The sequence below is a fragment of the Styela clava genome, chromosome 2, assembly GCF_964204865.1.
Source record: "Styela clava chromosome 2, kaStyClav1.hap1.2, whole genome shotgun sequence".
NCBI classification, from domain to species: domain Eukaryota; kingdom Metazoa; phylum Chordata; class Ascidiacea; order Stolidobranchia; family Styelidae; genus Styela; species Styela clava.
Window position 1 is genome coordinate 26,793,015 of NC_135251.1, and position 23,657 is coordinate 26,816,671.

Here is a 23,657-nt window from a genome sequence, read left to right on the forward strand (position 1 = left end):
CATAACACCGAGGAAATTTGGTAATGTTCATTTAAAATCTATAGACAATGTGAGGCATGCATGAACGCACATAGACTCGTAATAATTACTAAACCTTGTTTTACTTATTTGTAATGAATGTCGTGTTGTATAAACATTTGGAAAATATTATATATTTGCAGAATGTTAGTAAATTAAAACTGTTTGAACATCTGCATAAAAACATTGTTTACTTTTGTTTACAAATAATATCCATCTGTATTGACACATCATCAGAATGATTTTAATTTTGAAAAATGTTTGCAAAATTACACGACAATTCAATAATATTTTATCCGCGCATTCAAAAAATTTCTGCCGCAGGGAAAGTCAGACATTGTTATTGTATCTTATGGCTCATTCTAGCTAATCTCAATCCTGGCTTATTAGGTCACGTTCACTGCCGCGTTACAGTTTCTAGAATGCAAGTAATTTTTGAAAATAGGAAATGGGAATAGATTATTTTTACAGATATTATACTGATAACAAAGTCTTGATAGCACATGTATGCGGAGAGTGATCCGTATGTTCAATTGTACGACATGTTCAATTGTAGGGGATTTTTACTTAGGTAAGATGAACCTCAGCGACAAACTCGTTTTGCTGTTTCAGTGACTCATAGCGTTAACATGGATCAAATAAATATCCAAGTGAGATGCACTTATAAAAAGGCTAGCATTTTTTTTTTCATTTCACATCGTTATCATTTTTACGTTTCAGGCGGCATTAGTTAGCACAATAAATTGAAACCAATATTATAGATATCATGTTTTCAAGGGAGTCCGAAAATGACATGGAATTACTGAGAGCACGCTATCTGGCAGGTTGCAGGACATCGATGGTCATACGATTTGTCAGAGTTGTTACACCTTTGATTGTCCTTGCATTCTTACTGGGAAGTACGATGCAGTTCATATCACATAATAACGAAAGAATGCTCAGGTAGGGAAATTCGCATACATTGGCACAGAGCTTGTAATAAGCGCATTCATAAAATATACTGCGATTGTATAATAAGTGCTTGAGGAAAGAGCTATCCGCAAAATGTGTCTGGGGCATTTATCTGTCCCACTAAATGTGTTCATGACAACATAAGTTATGTACGATTTATGTTATTGTCATTGTACAGGTGCAAAGTATGACGATGCCTATTGCAATATTAAGGGCAATTAGCATCTAATTTATCCGCATTTTTTTTGAGAAAGGCAACTTCATTTTAATTCTTCTAGTTCTAAATTTCTAATAAAATGTGGATTGTAGATCAGATATTTAGTTAGAGTTCAAGTTATGGTTCTATATTTGTTTTAGTAGTTACTATTAATATGATGATATACCAACTAAAAAATGACCATATGTACAACAGGTATGAAAAAGATATTCAAGTACTGAGAGCAGCAATTAAAGACAGAGATGTAGCTGAACATAGAATAAAGCGTGAAATTGCTGATTCCATTAAATCACATATGGCATCGCACGTAATTACGAAGAGATCAAACAGAAATTCCTCAGTAAGTTAGCAAATGACAACAAAATTAACAATTTTGCAATGGTATCTATAGTTTGTTTTTTAAAACGTCATTAGCAGGTATGGAAGAAATATGTCAAAAATATAATTAGTTTACCTGCTTGGTAGCGGATTGACTCAGACTGATGTTGCTTTCATTGTCTTGATAATTCGTTTGTAGAAAAGTTGACTCGTCAATTCACTACTGCTTCATGTTTGTACAAATACGTTTATCAGGGCTACATTAACCATCTTCTTTGCATGTTGGCGCGTGTGTATCGCAAATCTTATTAAAACCAATCTAATATTTATTGTAGAATGGACGAAAAGAATACTTAGAACGCAAAAATGGTAAGTCTAAAAATGTGGAAAGTTAAGTTGAACTACTTTTGAAACATATTCTAATACGATTTATTTTGTTCAGCAGGAGGAATAACTTATATGAGATGGGGAAGAAGAGATTGCCCAAATCACGGGATCACAAGATTTGTCTATTCTGGTAACGAATAGTAATTAGGGCAGAAACATATTTAAAGATATTATACATTGTAGACAGTGTAAAATCAATTGAGTATTTAATTTTTTTTTTGAATATTCTCTGTCATTGAATTTTACTTTAATTTTTATTTTAGTTTTGGACGTCGCGAAATTTCAGATTAGGATGAACAAAGTTTGAAAAATACGACGATAGACTATAGGTCCATTTAGTTTTTAATTAAATGATACATTTCAGAGTAAGGCAATGTTAGTTTGCGTTTTCATTATTTTGTGTTAACTTGAACCAGTTATATTCATGTATAATGATTCGACACACGGCACGTCGTTCTTAGTAAATGTGGCATTTGAAATATATTATGGGATTGTTGTATTCAATGCAGGATATATGGCAGCAAGTCATTACACTCATACTGGAAGTGGAGCAAATTACATGTGTCTTCACCATAACGTTTCTTACACTCCAGGAAAATATGTTGAGGGAACTCAAGGTAATATTAAAGATTTATTCAAACGTAATTGAATGTCGGACTTCATTGGATACAAAGATAGTGTGACAATATTTATATTATTAAATTAACAAACATATGATTTCTGATAGTTGCAGGTTATTGTAATTTTGGTTATTAATCTTATGACACGCGTTGTACTCTTCGCACAAGCTAGATGTTGGGGCATTGTAACGTCATAGGCATAAATGATAAATTGTAATCTGGTATAGGCTTTCCAACGCAAAGAGATTGGCACTTCTCTGCGGGCCGCTGGTTGCACACCCGTGTTTTACGCAAACGAAAAATTTATAAGATAGTACAAAAAAGTGCTAAACTTCAGTAACACGTACATTTTTTATATTTTCAATTTGTAGGAAGTTCTGCGGTTTATGGAGTCGAATTCCGAGACGGTGCTTGGATGTATCAATTATTTGATTTGACGTTGACTGAAACAAATTCATTGCAATTTCATTCTGTACCATGTGCTATGTGCATGGCAGAAGCTCGAGTATCAAAGGTTAAATTATTCTTATATGCATACAAATCCATGCTTCAAGATTAAATATTATTAAATCATAATGAATAGAGAAGAAATCGTCGTATCCGAACTGAAATACCTGTAATAATGAAGAAATGAGTGCAATTAAATATTTTACAAATACTATCGTAGAACAATTTATATTTTTTGAGAATATTTTTTTTTTCTGGCTTTCCGTAAACTCAACATATATACATATAATTTGTGTACTTGAAAACTGACATTTAGAAATCTATCATTTCCAGATGATGATTCCTGGGAGAGACGATTGTCCCAAAGGTTGGCACAGAGAATATGCGGGATATATAATGTCTAGCGGTCACAGTGACAAGCACTCGACTGAGTTCATTTGTGTGGACGAAAGACCTCAAATTGTTCCGGGCACGATAGGAGATCAGAAAGGAGGATCCCTGCAGATGGTTGAAGTTCAGTGTCCTTCACTACTTTGTGAACCCTTTGTAGCAGGCAGAGAGTTGAGATGTGTAGTCTGTACACTATGATATTGTTATAACAAGAAAAGTTAAATAAAGTAATAAAATACAAGCTTTCATCGACAATGTCGAAACATAAAATCAATTAATTAAAAATAATGAAAATTTTGTTGTACTTATCTTGGGAAAAGGGAGGAGACGACGATATGAAATGACTACCTTTGTATATCATCTTTTATCATTGCAGTCATGTCCCTGATATTTCCACAAGCGTATCGAGTTGGTTTTCAAGTTTTTCTGTCATTTCACAAACTGACATTTTGTCATGGAAAAATTTAGCAAAAAGGTATTAGCATAAAAAATCTTTTCCCCCTGATTCTTTTTATTCAATTTGTAAAAAGCTGTCACTATGTATTTTAGGTGAACAATTAGTCTGAAATCTTGTTTAATACCTAGACAAGTAGTTCCCAGCCTGGGCCCATGGCCCCCAGACGAAATAGCATAAGCATGGGCATGGGCCACAGATCAGTTTCCTGCATATTTTTCCCTATATAAAACGAAATTCCTTGTTCATTATTACGGTTTCATTAACTCAGTGGTTCCCAACCTGTGGTACGCGGAAGATGATCAAGTGGTACGCGAGCGGCTTTGAATTATTGCAACAATTAACTTTTGAGTTGGCCAAAATACGCCGACAACGCTTTATCTTCCATACTGTATGTATTCGCTGAACGGCCCTCATGAATGTTTTCCCGTGCATCACTTTCCTTGTTTATTTCCGTAACCAGCAACAATCAGTAACCATTGCCTCGTTTTTGTAGTTTTGCGTGTCATTTTCCAGTTTTCAGTTGCGTTTCAAAAAAGTATTTGTGAATGAAATATCCTAATTGTCATTATATCTTCAAAGGAGCATTAATTTAATTGCTGTAATCAAAAATGAGTCTCGCAAATGCTGCGATAGACTAATCTAAACTAAGCTATCAGTGCATGTAAGCCAAATAATTTTAATGAAAAAGAAGGTAAACACTTTCGAAAAAAAGTATAATCTTTTTGCAATAGTAAAGTATTGGAGGAATTTTTCTGGGGTCAAGGGTCGGAAAAACGTCTTAGAGGCCAGTCCAGCATTTAGAAATTGCCCTCGCCTGCCCAGAGCATCGACTTCCTTGTTTACCTCGTGACATTGGCTAATCAGCAAGATGCAGAACGTGACGTAACAATGCTCCCTTTTTGCATCCGCTCAGGCACTTTTCTCACTCAGATAGATTTTCAAGCGTTGTCGTAAACATTACCTCGTTTTCGCGTTTTTGAATTCTATTCGTTAGTTTTCAGTTGTGTCTCAGAAACGTAAATATAAATCTAATAATTCAATGATCACTCTGTCTTCCTAGGGGTTTTAATTTAATTGCATTAATAAAAAAATTAGTGTAGAAATAGCTGTGATAGACTAGGCCAAAATTCTTTACCGATACTTTCAAAAACAGATTGTTGTATGCGATGAATCATAATGATGGTTTGAAACACATACCCCATTTTAAAGGCGCCAACTTGCAAAAACACTCTTAAAATAGCCCCAAAAAATTTCAATGGTAAAGTATAGGAAGAATTTTTTGGGGGTCAAATGTCGGGGAACGGTCCATTGTCCACGAACGAATGGGATGGGCATGTTTTCGTCCGTCTTGCGAATTAGGTCACTAAAGATGTAGTGCCACATTATAAAATACTCCCGTAGCGCATGTTTTGTGCCATAAGGCGCGCCAAAAAGGGGCTTTTTCAGTGGTACGCGGCCAGAGTGAAAAAAACAGTGAAGTGGTACGCGTCGGTAAAAGGTTGAGAACCACTGCGATTAACCGATCAGGTTATTTCGCAAAGAGTTTTCACTTTTTTGTGTATGAATTCTCGTTCATGGTTGAGACTCAATGTGAATCAATACTTTGCGAACCATTTGTCGCGGAAAGAGAACTGGGATGTGTAGTTTGCTCAATTTATGTTGTATTTTACACCTGGAAAATAAACAATTCACACATTTATTATATGTTGCAGAGGAATAATTGAATAAAATATTATGAATAAACATAACCGTTATCTCTATTGCAGTTTATACCCCAAACGCTTACAGGTATCGTGGTATGAAGAAATTTAGCATCGTAACGCTTTTGTACATGTCATGTAGGCTTATATTGAAAATGAAGATTCTACATCACGGGCGTAAGTCTGACTCTGCGGTTATCACTCCTCGATAAATAAACACGATTATCTTGTTGGTCAAGTTAATTTAACATGAATACGTAAAGATCACGTGTAATGGATTATATTAACATAAATCACGCGTATGATTTTGAGCAAAAACATAAGTATAAAAAAAACTGGTATTGTATAACATTGCACATTTCCGAATTAGTATTATTATTCGCTGCTTTTTGAAAAATATTCTATTGTTAAAGAATTACAATTGATTGGGAGTCTCACCATGACATGACATCATCGGGCTGATGCATACATTGAATATCAGCGTTTCCGAAATGATAAATACCATCTATTTTTTCTTTTTATTCATTTATGGCGCTTCTTAAAATATGGCATCTCATAACACCGTGAAAATTTTCTAGTTTTTATTTAAAATCTATAGACCATGTGAGGCATGCATGGACGCACATAGACGACTTGTGCTAACCACCAAACCTTGTTTTAACACACTTTCTTGTAATGGTATATCGTGCTTTATTTGGAAAATATTATATATTTTGCAGAACGTTAATAAATAACAACTGAATAATGATGATCTGAACGTCTCCATAGAAACGTTGTTTACTTCTGTTAACAAATAACATTCGTCTGTAAGTGACACATTGTCAGAATGATTTTAACTTCGAAAAATATTCGCAGAATTACACGGTAATTCAATAATATTTTATTCGCGCAAAAGCTTACCGGATTAGCACTTTTTTTTAAAAAGTTTATTGTATGTAAAATAACTTTAACAGAGAATATGCAATTTGAGAAAAAACGTCTCGCGATTGGCCTCGCGATTTAGATGCAACTTGCTCAAAAAATTACTCTTTTGTGTCTTTTTGTAACTAGCCACCATACTTGAATACCGTTTGTTTATCACGCCATGTTCAATACCATGTCGAGGATTTTTGACTTGGGTAAGCTGAACGTCAGCGAAAAACTTGTTTTGCAGCTTCAGTGACTCATAGCGTTGATACGAATGAATTAATCAAGTGAGAAGCACAATTAATAAAAGTTGGAATTTGTTTCATTTTTGCAATATTATCATTTTTTGATTTTATTACGGCATTTATTAGCACAATAGATTGAAACTAATAAGATAAATATCATGTTTTCAGGAGAGTACGAAAATGACATTGAATTACCACTCTGACATTGACTGTTGTATGCTATAGAAAATTTGTTAAATTGATGAATTAGTGATGAAACTTACGAGTTTGTGTTTCAATGCAAATGCCGCAGCATTAAATTATAAAGTAACTCATATGGCTTCCCAGACCCCGATGGCTACGTCTATGCACTATATGTAACATGTATTATTAGATATACAACGCATCTGAAGAAGTAACTATTGTACATAACTTCAGATCTCGTCAATAATATTAGCATGACAAATGATAATTTCATCGATATGATATTCATTTATAACAATGGGCTAGTTTGGGGAACTATAAGCTTAATTAGATTGAATTCACTCAAATTAACATTCACTTTGATAGAGCAACGTGTTTAACATGAATAAGTAAATAATACCTGTAATCGATTATTACCATAAATCACGCGAATGAATTTGTGCGAAAAAATAAGTATAAAAAATCGCTGGTATTGAATAGCATTGCGTATTTCCGAATTAGTATTATTATTCGCTGCTTTTCAAAATTCATTCGATTGAATATCAGCGTTTCCGAATTGATAAATTCTATCGGTTTTTTCTTTTTATTCATTTTATGGCGCTTCTAAAAATATGGATCTTATAACATCGAGGAAATTTTGTAGTCTTTATTAAAAATCTATAGACCATGTGAGCCATGCATGAGCGCACATAGACTTGTAATAACCACCAAACCTTGTTTTAACATACTTTCTTGTAATATTATATAGTGCTGTATTAACATTTAGAAAATATTTTATATTTTGCAGAACGTTAATAAATAAAAACTGAAGAATGATGATTTGAACGTCTCCATGAAAACGTTGTTTACTTCTGTTTACAAATAACATTCGTCTGTGAGTGACACATTGTCAGAATGATTTCAACTTCGAAAAATATTTGCAGAATTACACGATAATTCAATAATATTTCATTCGCGATAAAGATTACCGGATTAGCACTTTTTTAAAAAGTTTATTGTATGTAAGATAACTTTAACAGAGGAAACGCAATTTGAGTAAAAAAAAACGTCATTGCCCTCGCGATTTAGATGCACCTTGCTCAATAAATTACTCTTTTGTGTCTTTTTGTAACTAGCCCACATTATTTGAACCCTTTTGTTTATCACCCCATGATCAATACCATGTCGAGGATTTTTACTTCGGTAAGCTGAACCTCAGCGGAAAACTTGTTTTGCAGCTTCAGTGACTTATATCGCTGATACGGATGAATTATTCAAGTGAGAAGTACTTTTAGGAACAGTTGGATTTTTCCATTTTCACATCATTATCATTTTTACGTATTAGGCGGCATTAGTTAGCACAATAGATTGAATCCAATAATACAGATACCATGTTTTCAAGAGAGTCCGAAAATGAAATTGAGTTATTGAAAGCTCGCTATCTGACAGGTTGCAGGACATCGATAGTCATACGATTTGTTAAAGTTGCTACAGCTTTGATTGTCTTTGCATTCTTACTGGGAAGTGCGATGCAGTTCATATCACAAAATAACGAAAGAATGCTGAGGTAGGGAAATTCGCATACATTAGCACAAAACGTGTTTACCATTAAAGCACATTCATAAAATTTGCTGCGACTGAAAAATGAGTGCTTGAGGCAAGAGCTATTCGCAAAAAGTGTCTGTGGCATTTATCTGTCCCACTAAATGTGTTCATGGCAATATAAGTTATGTACGATTTATGCTATTGTCATTGTCCGATTGAAAAATATAAAGGTTCCTATTGCAATATTCAGGCAATTAGCATCTAATTTATGTGCATTTCTTTTGAGACAGGCATTTTCATTTTAATTCTTCTACTTCTAAATTCCTAATAAAATGTGGATTGTAGATATCATATATTCAATTAATGTTTAAGTTGTTGTACTATATTTGTTTTAGTAGTTACTGCCAATATGATGATATACTAACTAATAAATGACTATATGTACAACAGGTATGAAAAAGATATTCAAGTACTGAGAGCAGCAATTAAAGACAGAGATGTAGCTCAACATATCAGAATGAAGCGTGAAATTGCTGATTCTCTTGAATCACATATGGCAGCGCACAAAATTACGAAGAGATCAAACAGAAATTCCTCAGTAAGTTAGCAATTGACAACAAATTTAACAATCTTTTCATCGTATATTTAGCAAAGGTTTTTTTCTTAAACGTTATTTCAGGGGTGGAGAACACGTCGACCACGATCGACCGGTTGCCACGTTTCGTGTAGTTGATCGCGTCAGATGTTGAGTGAATTTAATAACATACCCCAAAAAATTACCTTGAACCTGTTTCATGCGGCGGCTGTTGTGTGTTTTAAAACAAGAAAAATACAGGACCGTAGCCTACATGCGCAAAATACTATGTACACATGCAGCATTTGAGTATGGCCAAGTCCGATGGATCATAGTATTATTTAACAAATGAAAATTTCGCCGCTGCCAATGTTTAGGAATGAACGCGCCGAATATAGTGTGTATTGACTGAGAAACGGTACTGAGAAATTAGTTACCTAAGTTTGATTAGTCATGTAACATTTTAGGTTTAAGAATTTTTTTACGCTGTTTCGATAATAGGGATACTTGGCAAGGTTTTTTGAGGAATATTCATCACTTAGGACTAAAAGTTAGGCATGCGTTAGATCTGAATTGTATTATTTGAATAAAACCCAAAGAATATTGAAGTTTTCGTGGCAATTTAATTAAAAATGCGCCCACAGAGCCGAGATTGGGCAGCGGTGGAACTTTTGTTTGCATGTGTGTACTTATCTGCATATTCAGTACTCATTTGTTTTTGTGTATATATGATCTTATTACCGATCAGTCAGTCAGTCGATCGCGGTCGAGAGCAGGTTGGCCACCCCTGATATAAATCATCAGTTTAGAACTGCTTCGTGTTTGTACGTGTGTATCGCATATCTTATTAAAACTATTTTATTAATTTATTGTAGAATGGAGAAGAAGAATACTTGGATCGCAGAATTGGTATGTGTAAAAATATAGAAAATTAAACTGGGCTACTTTTGAAACACATTCAGATATGATTTATTTTGTTCAGCTGGAGGAATAACTTATTTGAGATGGGGAAGAAGAGATTGCCCAAATCAAGGGATCACAAGATTTGTCTATTCTGGTAAAGAGCTGTAATCGGATAAAAACGCATTTAAAGAGAGTATACGAGATTGTAGACAGTGTAAAATCCAAGAAGCACCATTATTTTTTGTTTACTATTTTTTGTATTAATTTTTCAATGTATTTTTTTAATTACGTGGTGACAAATGTTTGAAGAACGCTGCAATAGATTATAGATCCACCTAGTGTCCGATTAAGTGATACATTTTAGATAAAACAAGTAACGTAAGCTTGCGTTATACTGTGTTTATTGCGAGTTTTTATTATGGATTGGATTTGTTATGGAATTTAATTGAGATTATTGTATTTAATGCAGGATATATGGCAGCAGGTCATTACACTCATACTGGCAGTGGAGCAAACTACATGTGTCTTCACCATAATGTTTCTTACACTCCTGGAAAATACGTTGAGGGATCTCAAGGTAATATTAAAAATTTGTTCAAACGTAATCGACTGCTTGACTTCACTGGCTGCATATATAGTGTGACAATATTTATATTATTCAACTGGCAAACATGTCAGCTTTTTACTCCAGGAATGTGCAACCTATAATGCAAGAGGGCCAGATACAAATAACTGGGTGAATTCGCGGGACGCACATATACTTTCTAGTAGTTGCAGGCACGACATTTTAGTTATTTATCTCATGACATGCGTTTTACGCTTTGCACAAGCTAGCAGGTAGGGCATTGTAACGTCATAGGCTTAGATGATAAATTGGAAATAGGTATAGGCTTTGCAACGCAAAGGAATTGGAATTACTCGCACATACCAGAATAAACTAAATCAAAAACTCGTTTCGTGGACAGCACACCATTTAAAATAGGGACTTCTTCGCAGGCCGCAAGTTGCACACCACTGTTTTACGCAAAAAGAAAGCACTTTTGCCAAACTGTAGTAATTTGTACAATTTCTCTTATATTCTGAATTCATAGGAAGTTCCTACGTCTATGGAGTCGAATTTCGAGACAGTGCTTGGGTGTATCAATTATTTGATTTGACGTCGACTGAAACAAATTCATTGCAATTCCATTCTGTACCATGTGCTATGTGCATGGCTGAAGCTAGAGTATCCAAGGTAGAAAAGATTTCTACATGCATACAAAGCCATACATCAGCATCAAATATTATTACATAATAATATCTAGTATATAAGAAAATAATTTGCATGAGTGCAATAGAATACATTACAAATACCTTCGTAAATCAATTTATATTTCGTGAGAAGATTTTTTCACATGTATTCTTCAAACTCAACATCATTGTCAGACGAGTGTTATTTATTTGGATACCGATAAAAATGGTAAAACATGTAAATTTAGAGCGCTTGATTTAAAGAGTTGTATAAAAGTGTAAACTTTTGAATAAATCTCATGACATTTTGTGATAAAAATGCTCTCTACTTATAATTTGAGTAATGGAACACGGACAATTAAAACATTACATTTTGCAGATGATGATTCCTGGGAGAGGCGATTGTCCCAAAGGTTGGCACAGAGAATATGCGGGATATATAATGTCTAGCGGTCACAGTGACAAGCACTCGACTGAATTCATTTGTGTGGACGAAAGACCTCAAATCGTTCCAGGCACGATAGGAAATCAGGGGGGAGGATCCCTGCAGATGGTTGAAGTTCAGTGTCCTTCACTACTTTGTGAACCTTTTGTAGTAGGCAGAGAGTTGAGATGTGTTGTCTGTACATTATGATATTGTTTTAACAAAATAAATTTAAAAAGGAATACAAGATTTCATCGGCAATGTTCAAGCTTTATGTACTTTTGTTGTACCTATCTCGTGAATAGGAAGGAGCAGATGACGATATAAAATGACTAATTTTGTATATATATATCTATATCTATTATCACTGCAGTCATATCCCAGAAATTTGCACATAATAGCGTAGCAACTTGGTGTTCATGTTTTTTCATCGTTTCACAAACTTACCATCATAGGCAAATCTGGCGTGAAAAAAATTGGCCAGAGGTATTATCATAAAAAATCATGTTTTTTTAGCTTTTTTTATTCAATTTCTCAAAAAGCTGTCACTATATAATTTAATTTTAGGCAAACAGTTAGTGTGAAATAGTGGTTAATATATAGACCGGTGGTTTCTAACCTGGATCCCAAGGCCCCCAGGGAGCAGTTGTAGGAGGAAGGGGGGTTAGCGCTGAGTTTATTTTAATGTAATTTTGTTTGCATACTTTTCCTTATATAAAAAAAATTCCTTGTTCTTTGTGACGGTTTCATGAACTGATAAGGTTATCACAGAGTGTTTTCCCTTTTTTGTGCATGGATTCTTGTTCATGGGTAAGACTCAATGTACATTATTGTATTTCAAACCATTTATCAATTGTTGCAAATGACTAATGGAATAAACTGTTATATGAATGAATATATCTTTAGTTTCTCGTGCAGTTCTCACCCCAAAAGCTTACAGGTATCGTGGTATCAACGATTTCAGCATTGTAACACTCTTGTATATGTCATGTAGGTTACCAATAACATTATAATACTTCTTCATCAATTGCGTAGTCTGACTATTCAGTTATCACTCCACGATAAATGAACAGCACGATTAGCTTGTTGTGGAGTTAATTTATCATTTAACTGATTACACATGTGACACCACCAACACTACAAATCGACACCCCAACGTTGATCTTCTCTTTGAAAAGCTAAGTTTCATAGGCGTAACAATATGCGGGAATACAGGAAGGGAGCTGAAATTGTTCATCATCATATTTATTTTTAAAACACTTGAAAGTAAAATACATTGACAGTGTTATTTGTTCAGTATGTACCAGGATAATGCGAAAAGACCTTAAAATTTGGTCATAATTGACAGCATCTACTCATAATCATAAATATCAAAAACATAAATCTGGAAAACGCGAATTATAAAATATATACTTAAATTGTGTTAAGAAAGTCATAAATTTCGAAGTTGGGTATTAATTTGTGATCGATGTGTTTTATAAAACACTTAACTAACATATGATCAAACAAATCCTGCCAAAGAGACCTAAATAATGACATAATAGAGACGATTTTATTATTGGAACCGGCGTTGCCTTCAACTCTGTCATTGTATGCGTACGAGCTTGTGTTCCATTGCAAATGCCGCAGTATCTAATACGAAAGAACACATATGGCTGCCCTATGTACTATATGTAACATGTCTTCCTAGATTTACAACGCATCATAAGAAGTAACAATTGTATATAACTTAGGATTTCGTCTATCACATAAGCAGAGCAAATAATAATTTCACCGATCGATAAGATATCCATTTACAATGGGCTAGTTTGGTGCACTTTAAGCTTAATTGGATTGGTTACACTCAAATTAACAGTCACCTTGATAGAGCAACGTCCATAACAAGAATACATAAAGATTACGTTTAATGAATTATAAACATAATTCGTGCGAATGTAAAAATATAAGTATAAACCAATCGGTGGTATCGAATAACATTGAATATTTCGGAATTATCACCGTTGAATCAGCGTTGCCGAACTAATAAACACCATCTTTTTTTTTTTTTTTAATCATTGAGGCGCTTCTAAAAATATGGGATTTCCTAACATCGAGGAAATTTTGTGGTTTTTATTCAAAATCTATAGACCATGTGAGGCATGCATGAGCGCACATAGACTTGTAATAACCACCAAACCTTGTTTTAACATACTTTCTTGTAATATTATATCGTGCTGTATTAACATTTAGTAAATATTTTATATTTTGCAGAACGTTAATAAATAACAACTGGAGAATGATAATTTGAACGTCTCCATAGAAACGTTGTTTACTTCTGTTTACAAATAACATTCCTCTGTAAGCGATACATTGTCAGAATGATTTCAATTTCAAAAAATATTTGCAGAATTACACGGTAAATCAATAATATTTTATTCGCGCAAAAGCTTACCAGATTAGCACTTATTTAAAAAGTTTATTGTATGTAAGATAACTTTAACAGAGGAGCTGCAATTTGAGTAAAAAAAACGTCATTGGCCTCGCGATTTGAATGCAACTTGCTCAACAAATTGATATTTTGTTTCTTTCTGTAAGTAGGCCCCATTTTTGAACCCGTTTGTTTACCACGCCATGTTCAATACCATGTCGAGGAATTTTACTTAGGTAAGCTGAACCTCAGCGAAAACTTGTTTTGCAGCTTCAGTGACTCATGGCGTTGACATGGATCAATTATTTAAGTAAGAAGTACTTTTAAGTAAAGCTTGATTTTTTCATTTTCACATCATTATCATTTTTACGTTTTAGGCGGCATTTGTTAGCACAATAGATTAGAACCAATAATATAGATATCATGTTTGCAAGAGATTCCGAAAATGACATTGGATTACTCGGAACCCGCTATCTGGCAGGTTGCAGGACATCGATAATCATACGATTTGTTAAAGTTGCGACATCTTTGATTGTGCTTGCAATTTTACTGGGAAGTACGACGCAGTTCATATCACATAATAATGGAAGAATGATAAGGTAATGAAATTCGCATACATTAGCAAAAAACTTGCTTACTATTTAAGCCAATTCATAAAATTTGCTGCGACTGAAAAATGAGTTCTTGAGTAATGAGCTATTCCCAGAAAATGTCTGGGACATTTATCTGTCCCACTAAATGTGTCCATGTACGATTTAAGTATTTGTCATTGTCCAGGTGAATAATATAACGGCGCCTATTGCAATATTCAGGCAATTAGCATCTACTTCTATCCGTAGAGAGGCATTTTAATCTTAAAACTTCTACTTCTAAATTCCTAATAAAATGTGGATTGTAGATATCAGATATTCAATTAAAGTTTTAAATTGTTGTTCTATATTTGTTTTAGTAGTTACTGTCAATATGATGATATACTACTTAAGCAATGACAATATATACAACAGGTATGAAAAAGATATTCAAGTATTGAGAGCAGCAATTAAAGACAGAGATGAAGCTGAACATAGCAGAATGAAGCGTGAAATTGCTGATTCCATTAAATCACATATGGCATCGCACGTAATTACGAAGAGATCAAACAGACATTCTTCAGTAAGTTACCAAATGACAACAAATTTAACAATTTTTCAATTTTATATTTAGCAAAAGTTGCGTTATTCACAGGTGTAGAAGAAATATGTTAGTTTGCAATTAGCATAAAACAATTTGAACTACATACTAAAAATATGATATATCGAACAAATCGCTTCAAATTAGAAATAAGTACGAGGGAGTGTTTCCTTTATTTTAACTGCTTGGTAGTTGATTGACTCATACTGATGGTGATATTAAATGTGTTGGTCATTTATTTATAGAAAGGTTGTTGATATAAATCATCGTTTTAGAACCGCTTCGTGTTTGTACGTGTTCGTTATCAGGGATATATTTAGTGTTCTTTGCATGTTGGTGCGTGTGTATCGCATATCTTATTTAAAACTATTTTATTATTAATGATTTATTGTAGAATGAAGAAGAAGAATATTTAGAAAGCAACAATTGTAAGTGTAAAAATTTAAAAAGTTAAACTGGGCTACTTTTGAAACACATTCAGATATGATTTATTTTGTTCAGCTGGAGGAATAACTTATTTGAGATGGGGAAGAAGAGATTGCCCAAATCACGGGATCACGAGATTTGTTTATTCTGGTAAATAATAGTAATTGGATACAAACATATTCAGAGATATTATACAATGCAGACATCGTATAATCAATTGAGCAACATAACAAATTTATACATATTGAATTCGACAATAATTTAATATAATAATATTAATATAAACAGAGTACAAAAAATATAGAGACCCAATGTCGTAACCGATTCTGCTAAAATCGACAAGCTGAATATTAGAAATAGAAGCACATTTCTTCAAAATCAGCACAACCTTGGGTTGAAAATAAAAACATAAATTATATAAGAGAGAACAGAGATCTGCTGGGAGTCTACCCCCGATAAATCGCGAAAGGGATCATTGGGGGTCGTGGTAAAATCCTTTTCGACACTAAGTTATGTTAAAACAAAATATTGATCTAATTTGAAAGATTTGGAACCAATACTGAGACCAACAACCATAGAAATAGAAACCAGGTTCTATGTTCTGTGCGAAAATATCCAAGGGAATGGTTCTCATTGTCAGTGTTATTATTTTTTGTTAAATAGTCTTTGTATTATCAAATTTTAATGTATTTTCATTTTAGTTATTGGGGGTCGCAAAAAGTGGGTCGTGATGAAAAAAGTTTGAAGAACCCTGCAAAAGATAATAGGTCCACATTTTAGATAAAACAAGCGTGCGTTGTAATGTGTTCATTGCGGGTTCTTTTTATGGATTGGATTTATTATGGAATTTTAATTGAGGTTATTGTATTCAATGCAGGATATATGGCAGCAAGTTATTACGCTAATACTGGAAGTGGAGCAAACTACATGTGTCTTCACCATAACGTTTCTTACACTCCGGGAAAATATGTTGAGGGATCTCAAGGTAATATTAAAATTTCGTCCAAACGTAATCGACTTTCTGACTTCACTGGCTGCAAATGTAGTGAGATAATATTTATATTATTCAACTGGCAAACATGTCAGGTTTTTACTCCAGGAATATGCAACCTATAATACAAGAGGGCCAGATACAAATAACTGGGTGAAACCGCGGGGTGCACATAGGCTTTCTGGTAGTTGCAGGCACAAAATTTGGTTGTTGATCTTATGACATGCGTTTTTCACTTCGCACAAGCTAGCAGGTAGGGCATTGTAACGTCATAGGCTTAGATAATAAATTGAAATTAGGGATAGGCTTTGCATCGCAAAGGGATTGGAATTACTCGCACATACCGGAATAAACTAAATCAAAAACTCGTTTCGTGGACACCCCACCATTTAAAATAGGGACTTCTCTGTGGGTCGTCGGTTGCACACCACTGCTTTACGCAAAAAGTGTGCACTTTTGCCAAACTCTAGTAACTTGTACAATTTCTTTTATATTCTCAATTTGTAGGAAGTTCCTACGTCTATGGAGTCGAATTTTGAGACAGTGCTTGGGTGTATCAATTATTTGATTTGACGTCGACTGAAACAAATTCATTGCAATTCCATTCTGTACCATGTGCTATGTGCATGGCTGAAGCTCGGGTATCTAAGGTAGAAAATATTCTTACATGCATACAAAGTCATACATCAGCATCAAATATTATTACATCATAATACCTGGAAGAAAACGGATAATTACAAATACCTTCGTAAATCAATTTATATTTTGTAAGAAGATTTTCTTATTCACTGGTATTCTTCAAATTCAACATCATTGTGAGTCGAGGGATATTTGCATAACGATAAAAATTGTAAAATATAAATTTGGTGCGCCCAACTCAAACAGTTGTATAAAAGTGTATAACCTTTCGAAAAAAATGTCATGACATTTTTGTGATATAAACTCTCCCTCTTTTAATTTGAGTTAAAAATTTACACTTTGCAGATGATGATTCCTGGGAGAGGCGATTGTCCCAAAGGTTGGCACAGAGAATATGCGGGATATATAATGTCTGGGGGTCACAGTGACAAGCACTCGACTGAATTCATTTGTGTGGACGAAAGACCTCAAATTGTTCCCGGCACGATAGGAGATCAGAAAGGGGGATTCCTGCAGATGGTTGAAGTTCAGTGTACTTCATTACCTTGTGAACCATTTGTAGCAGGCAGAGAGTTGAGATGTGTTGTCTGTACACTATGATATTGTTTCAACAAAACAGAAGTAAAAAAGAATACGAGCTTTCATCGGCAATGTCTAAACTTTGTGTATATATCAATTGATAATATTGAAAAAAAATTTTCTACTCATCTTGGGAATAGGGAGCAGTGGACGATATAAAATGACTAATCTTGTTCATCTTTCATCACTTCAGTCACGTACCAGTGATCTGCACAAAATAGCGCAGCGACTTGGTGTTTAGGTTTTTCTTTTGTTTCATAAACCGACAATCATAAGCAAATTTGACCTGGAGAAATTTGGCAAAAGAGGCATCAGTAAAAAAAACTATTTTCTACTAGTTCCTTTATATTCAATTTCTCAAAAAGCTGTCTGTCACTATGAATTTAGGTAAACACTAAGTGTAAAATATTGTTAATATCTAGATTTTAGTAGAAGTTTAATACTCGGAAACATGAATCAAATATATATTGGACTATAGCACTAGAATATTTTGGTGTCGAACACTAGTAAAAAAAGTCCATCATTAATTAATAAAGGTTGTAATGTATGTAAAGTAATGACGAAAAAATAGAAGTTGCAACACTTCATCTATGAAATCTGTGAGTCAAAACAAGAAATGAGGTCATCAGGACGAATCTGTAGAATAGATAGTTGGAAATATCTTAATATTTCAGATTGTGTATTACTAAGTGAATCATGCCAATTGCAAAACAAACCATTTTTCAAAGTCAATAAATATATTTTGTGCGCTATGGGATCACATGTTTATAGTTTATAGACCAAATTGGAGCTGCGATTCCGAGAAAATCATTTCATTTATTTTAACTGTGACGACATAAAAGTAACTATTTGTGTGAACTTGGTGTGACGTAATAATGCGTTTGTAAAGTTTTCAAATCATTATTTTAGTAATATCATGTTGTGAAAACTCAGTGTATACCCACGAGTGTAAAGATGAATGTGCCCTATCCGCGCAATACTTCGGAGGAGGTCAATTCAAGTCCGGAGTACGACGTGGAAGAAAGACAGTATGAAGATGAATATGTGTCTTATTCGCCCATCTATTCCGATGAATTCGATATCGAGAGTAGACGAAGTGTACCGATGTGTTCCTCTAAATCCACACAAAAATATGAAAGGCGAAGTTTACAAAACTGTCGGCAAAAGACGGGGCATGATGAAAGAAAACGATCAGGATTGAGAAACATAGTTAAGAAGGTATCTGTTTCAGATGCAAATATCGGAAATACTTTAGTAGCTAAAATGCTTCAAGCAAAAAGAGATAAGTTGAATAAACTTCAAAATGAGCTTTTTGATATCACGCAAAAATTTGAAGAGATTTCAAAAGAAAATAGAATCTTGAAAACACTTCAACAAAAGCAAGAAAAAGTTATTCGTAAATTTGACGAGACGGAGAGCGATTTACCACGATTGCTATCGCAACAGGCAGAAGAGGAAAAATCTTTACGCTTCAGGCTGAGAAGAGCCCGCACTGCTGAAAGAGAACTAGAATCCAAACTGCGCGAAAATAGCAAATCGATGTTAAGAATGGAGAGTACTTTGCGGAAACTAAAAGACGTTGTTCAAGAAAATGAGCTCCATGAAAGATCGACGCTAACAAAAGAGCTTGCCGATAGGGAGCGCATTCTGGAGACCGCTGAACAGAAAATTGAGAAGCTAAATAAACATGTGGAACTTACGTCAAATTGCTTTCTGCGACAAATTAATATTGAGAGGAAAAGACATAGAGAAACTAAGAAAAAACTTGACGGAATGGTGAAAGAATTTGATGAAACGAAATCAAAATTGAGAGAGAAAGAAAGGGCTCTTGGCAACACTAATATTTATGCGATGCGTAGAAAGCGACACATAATATCGAAAAGTAAGTTTTCAGAGGTTCATGAATCCAATTTTGCAGCACCCCCTACACTACAGACTACTGAAATGGGAACTGAGCCTGAGAAATTGAAATCTGAAAATGATGGAAACTCAAATGTATTGGTTCATTCACCAGATATTACACAGGTTAAAAAAGACGATCTTTTGAACTCAGGTAATCGAACCGCACATTCGTTTGATCAAGAAATATCTATCTCTACATCTGAAAAACTTATCACAAATGAGCAAGAACACACTGATGCGAGAACTGCAGATTTACTTTTCGATTCATCTGAGGATATTAAAAATCCGTCGCCTTTTTTGAAAACTGATGCTTCGGAACAGTGTATGCCAGAAACATATGATTCGAATAAGATAGAAACACCCAACACCGAATTGCAAACATCATCGATATTTTTGACAAGAAAGTTTGAAACTCCGTCTTTACAATTGTTACAAAAGTGTGATGAAAAGAGTACACAAAAGAATGAGGCTAAAGTAACAAGACATCTTGACCAAAATGGAAGACTGCTGGACTTTTCAAATTTTACACATCAAGAAAATAAGCATGAAAATAATAACGAAAATGTCAAAAATAAAAAGGCTCATACCCTAATAAACAACAAAGAGGTATTACCAAATTTGATTAGTACATTAGAACCTCATAATAACGAATGTAACCTGGATTGCTCGAACCTAAAACTAGACCAAATCTTTGTATCAAAATCCGAATTAAATACACAGAAAAAACTTTCATCAATCAAAGAGGATTATTGGACCGAACCTAAAAAACATACTGTAGAAAAAATGCAGAAAAGAGGATACCAATTTTCAAAAGAAATTGAAAATCTCCATTTGGGTATCCCTTCATCCATTGATGGCTGCAAGAAAAGGCTGGAAAAACTTGAAAAAGAAGTTATCTATTTTGGCAGTTATTCTCCGACAGTTGGAGACACGCCCACTAGAAGAAAATATCTCACTGTGGGAAACTACAATTCGACAGAAAAACAATCATCAAAGTCCTCTTACGAGAGAAAACAAGAAGAGGAGGGAACTAAGCCGTCGGATCTATTGATGAAACTGTTTGGCAAGTTAGAAACTGACAAGAAGCATTTATTGGGTGACGTCAATGGAATTGAAAATTGTGTTCTATCTGCAAGAGAAAATTGTGACTATCCATGGAAGAATGATCTGTCCTCGAATCTCAATGCAAACGGAGATAACCTTGAGTCCCCAGTGAAATCTACCATGAGCGATATGAAAGAATATTCAATTACCAAGACCAAATACGATAAGGAACCTACCTAACTCTTTTTATAATATTATTAAAATAAAATGATGAAAACAACTCTAATTTGCAGCTTCTTTGTAGAATTGGTATGAAGGTATTATAAGGAATATTATGAAACATTAATGTTACACTGATTTTCGCATGATGACAATGATTTTGTCAAAATAGTCACTGTGTCATCAGTCAAAACTGTTACCAATATAAGTTTAGCATTGCGTGTCTATAATTTTGATAAAACTATCGGAAAACATTAGTAATATTGCGTGTTACTAAATGTAACTTGAAATATATACTGCAAGTTATTTTGTAAGATTTCGTCGAATCCTAACGTTTTGAACAGTGAAAACCTGGAGATCAACCTGAACTTTATAACCGGAATCTAATATTTTGCGCAAAGTTATAGAAAATGCAACCGTCTTCAATTTATATAGAGTGCGAATGGTTCTGTAATTGTGATTGAGCATGGGTTGTCGAAGGGTATTAGCCGCCATACTGCTGGGAATAGCAAAGAGTTTTTCGCACAAACCACCGTGATCAGCGTTGTCGAAATATCCCATGCTGTGCAAAAAACTTATTGGTACAAGGGTTAGTATATGTTGTGTGACTGAAGACATTAAAAAAATCTCAGACTTCGAATAGCTATCAAATGCACTCGAAAGCATTGTTAATTGTTTTAAAGGAATTTTGATACGGTATGAATCGGTGCCATAATAAGATCGTCGGCGTGCAAAGCTTAAAAGATAGGCCATTTGGGGAACCTCAAACACGCATTGATTTTATTTTCAATCATGCACACTTACTTCTGATTTTCAACTTGTAGTGGATTATGGCTATATGGTGTCGTTTTCGCAAATATTCGACTCAAGTTCCCTGAGGTTAGTCACAACAACCGAAACCTTCGAAGCTATATCAGAAAGCGTCTGAAATCGCTAATACGCAAGCACACCTCAAGGGTGTGACATCTGTGACGGACGACAAAGAGAGCCTTCTATAACTTTTTTCAAACCCCTGGAACAATTCCGCCAAACCACGGGTGCTCAATTAAACATAGGTTAAGAAACCTTGATCCAAGGTTTAGATTCTAGGCGACGGCACAGCATAACAACCTCTTGGTATTTGAAGTTCTCCAAGTTCGACCATACTGTGATCGCTAAAAAATAGAAATGTTTTGCAACAAAAGGCAGATGATCTCAGTCTGAGAATGCTTGTTATCTAGAAGTTACGCCCAGTGTTCCCTCTAAGAAAATTTCGCTTCTGAGTTAATGCATCTGATGCGTCAATGTACTTTTATGATTTAAATATATTAAACGGCATATATCAAGGTTACAAGAACATCTAATAATCTGGAGTGTATAAAATAATATATTTTATATTTGACTTGAGCTCTTGCTGAAGTTTTACTAGCATACTATTTTTCAATAATTTTACATACTTCTGCCAACTATGGAGCAGTCGAAATCACATTTACCAAAACAACACAACGCCAGGGATGGTCAGGGATAGTATATATGACTGAAAATACATGCTAAACCAACAATAAGTCATTATAAAGGAGTATTTCCTGTCTGAGCTGAGTCGACATTTTCAGACATCTGACAGGCGATTTTGAAATCCACGCTATTTATACGATTCGCACTTTGCGTCACGGCTGGAAGGTTCTATCGCTTCTCTCATATCAGGGCATAACGTCAACAAAGAGCTAAGAGCGATATTAACAGTAGTTTACCGATCACAAAATTAAGTATGACTATTCTCTCATATGAGTGAAGCCGCTGGAAGAGGGTTTATAAATAATCTTGATTATCCAAACTGTGCAATTCAGTTTAATTACTTGGCTGCATTTTTGTTTCGTCGTGTAGGTTGATATCACGCTATCGACTTCAAGAGTGTCGCTTTTTTTGTTTTAGAATTCTCAATCCACAAAATATCTTCTTTGAGTATTTAATTTAGCTGATTCTGTATTCGGAAGTCTCAAACTACTAAAACGTCTTACTCTTGCCATCTTGCTAAACTCAATCTTTCTTATTCATCACTGAATCTCGGACAAACCTAAGATTGGACTGACAAAAGCGTAATCATCATCTAGTCCTAAGGGCAGCAATTAAGCCGCAGGGAATTTTATTTATTACGTTTGCGCTCTGTCGGAGTGACGACAGTTTGTGAATATATATTTGGCGAAATGCAATATTGGCCTACCTACCACTTAATTGATGTAAACCAAGGCTGCCCAACCCGCGGCCCGCATGCAGCCCGCCGAACTGTTTTTTGCGGCCCGCCCTATAAAGTTTGCAAGCAGACTTTTTAAATCTTTACTATACATTTTTACATACATTTTACTATATATACATAAGTATCTTTTGTGATTTTGGTGTAATTGTTCCTGCCGTCTATCTACGTTCAAATGTCGGTTCTTATTATTATTATGTATGTGTCAAGTCTTGCACCCTGGTGGATATCAAGTCAGCTTTTTTATTTCTCGCAAAACTGTGCGTTCTGTTCGACGAACTCGAAAGATATTGTGCGATCATGGGGGACGAACGCTGAGCGCAATTATAGGAATGAACTTGGGGCCTAAGTTTGCAAATTAATTTCATTCTGATTGCTTTCTTTCGTGTCGGCTTTGATCGTCTTTATCGCCAACCTAAAATAAAAAGTCAACAATATCTTGGGCACTGGTCCCGGTCCCCGGACTCGTTGTCTTTTTATGTTTGTACTTTTGTTCATGTTATGTTCGCGTTAAATAAGATTTTGGAAATGTCGTCACTGCGTATCAGTCAATAAT

The 23,657-nt window shown here is 34.5% G+C and overlaps 4 protein-coding genes across 4 annotated transcripts; all 4 read left to right on the forward strand.

The window, feature by feature from the left end:
- Window positions 1-734: 734 nt before the first annotated feature.
- LOC120335303 (uncharacterized) lies at window positions 735-5,011 on the forward strand. The gene is made up of 7 exons (XM_078109861.1): window positions 735-960; window positions 1,382-1,526; window positions 1,840-1,873; window positions 1,947-2,021; window positions 2,401-2,508; window positions 2,883-3,025; window positions 3,292-5,011. Exons 1-7 carry the CDS (start codon window positions 785-787, stop codon window positions 3,544-3,546), a joined length of 936 nt encoding a protein of 311 aa, XP_077965987.1. The 5' UTR covers window positions 735-784; the 3' UTR covers window positions 3,547-5,011.
- Window positions 5,012-8,062: 3,051 nt separating this feature from the next.
- On the forward strand, window positions 8,063-12,391 carry LOC120335301 (uncharacterized). Its single transcript, XM_078110020.1, has 7 exons — window positions 8,063-8,385; window positions 8,814-8,961; window positions 9,813-9,846; window positions 9,920-9,994; window positions 10,310-10,417; window positions 10,932-11,074; window positions 11,450-12,391. Exons 1-7 carry the CDS (start codon window positions 8,210-8,212, stop codon window positions 11,702-11,704), a joined length of 939 nt encoding a protein of 312 aa, XP_077966146.1. The 5' UTR covers window positions 8,063-8,209; the 3' UTR covers window positions 11,705-12,391.
- Window positions 12,392-14,249: 1,858 nt separating this feature from the next.
- On the forward strand, window positions 14,250-18,641 carry LOC120335300 (uncharacterized). Its single transcript, XM_039402792.2, has 7 exons — window positions 14,250-14,500; window positions 14,906-15,053; window positions 15,466-15,499; window positions 15,573-15,647; window positions 16,375-16,482; window positions 16,996-17,138; window positions 17,473-18,641. Exons 1-6 carry the CDS (start codon window positions 14,325-14,327, stop codon window positions 17,025-17,027), a joined length of 573 nt encoding a protein of 190 aa, XP_039258726.2. The 5' UTR covers window positions 14,250-14,324; the 3' UTR covers window positions 17,028-17,138; window positions 17,473-18,641.
- An 11-nt stretch (window positions 18,642-18,652) lies between these two features.
- LOC120335295 (uncharacterized) lies at window positions 18,653-20,954 on the forward strand. The gene has a single exon (XM_039402784.2). The coding sequence runs from the start codon at window positions 18,661-18,663 to the stop codon at window positions 20,890-20,892; it is 2,232 nt and encodes a 743-aa protein (XP_039258718.2). The 5' UTR covers window positions 18,653-18,660; the 3' UTR covers window positions 20,893-20,954.
- Window positions 20,955-23,657: the final 2,703 nt, after the last annotated feature.

Bases quoted from the DNA above. Each gene is read 5' to 3' on its own strand.
- LOC120335303 (XM_078109861.1), top strand. From the start codon at position 785: ATGTTTTCAAGGGAGTCCGAAAATGACATGGAATTACTGAGAGCACGC. The intron at 2,022-2,400 runs GTAACGAATAGT...TATTCAATGCAG, and splicing joins CACAAGATTTGTCTATTCTG to GATATATGGCAGCAAGTCAT. The intron at 3,026-3,291 runs GTTAAATTATTC...TATCATTTCCAG, and splicing joins CAGAAGCTCGAGTATCAAAG to ATGATGATTCCTGGGAGAGA.
- LOC120335301 (XM_078110020.1), top strand. From the start codon at position 8,210: ATGTTTTCAAGAGAGTCCGAAAATGAAATTGAGTTATTGAAAGCTCGC. The intron at 9,995-10,309 runs GTAAAGAGCTGT...TATTTAATGCAG, and splicing joins CACAAGATTTGTCTATTCTG to GATATATGGCAGCAGGTCAT. The intron at 11,075-11,449 runs GTAGAAAAGATT...TACATTTTGCAG, and splicing joins CTGAAGCTAGAGTATCCAAG to ATGATGATTCCTGGGAGAGG.
- LOC120335300 (XM_039402792.2), top strand. From the start codon at position 14,325: ATGTTTGCAAGAGATTCCGAAAATGACATTGGATTACTCGGAACCCGC. The intron at 15,054-15,465 runs GTAAGTTACCAA...GATTTATTGTAG, and splicing joins GATCAAACAGACATTCTTCA to AATGAAGAAGAAGAATATTT. The intron at 16,483-16,995 runs GTAATATTAAAA...CTCAATTTGTAG, and splicing joins ATATGTTGAGGGATCTCAAG to GAAGTTCCTACGTCTATGGA.
- LOC120335295 (XM_039402784.2), top strand. From the start codon at position 18,661: ATGAATGTGCCCTATCCGCGCAATACTTCGGAGGAGGTCAATTCAAGT.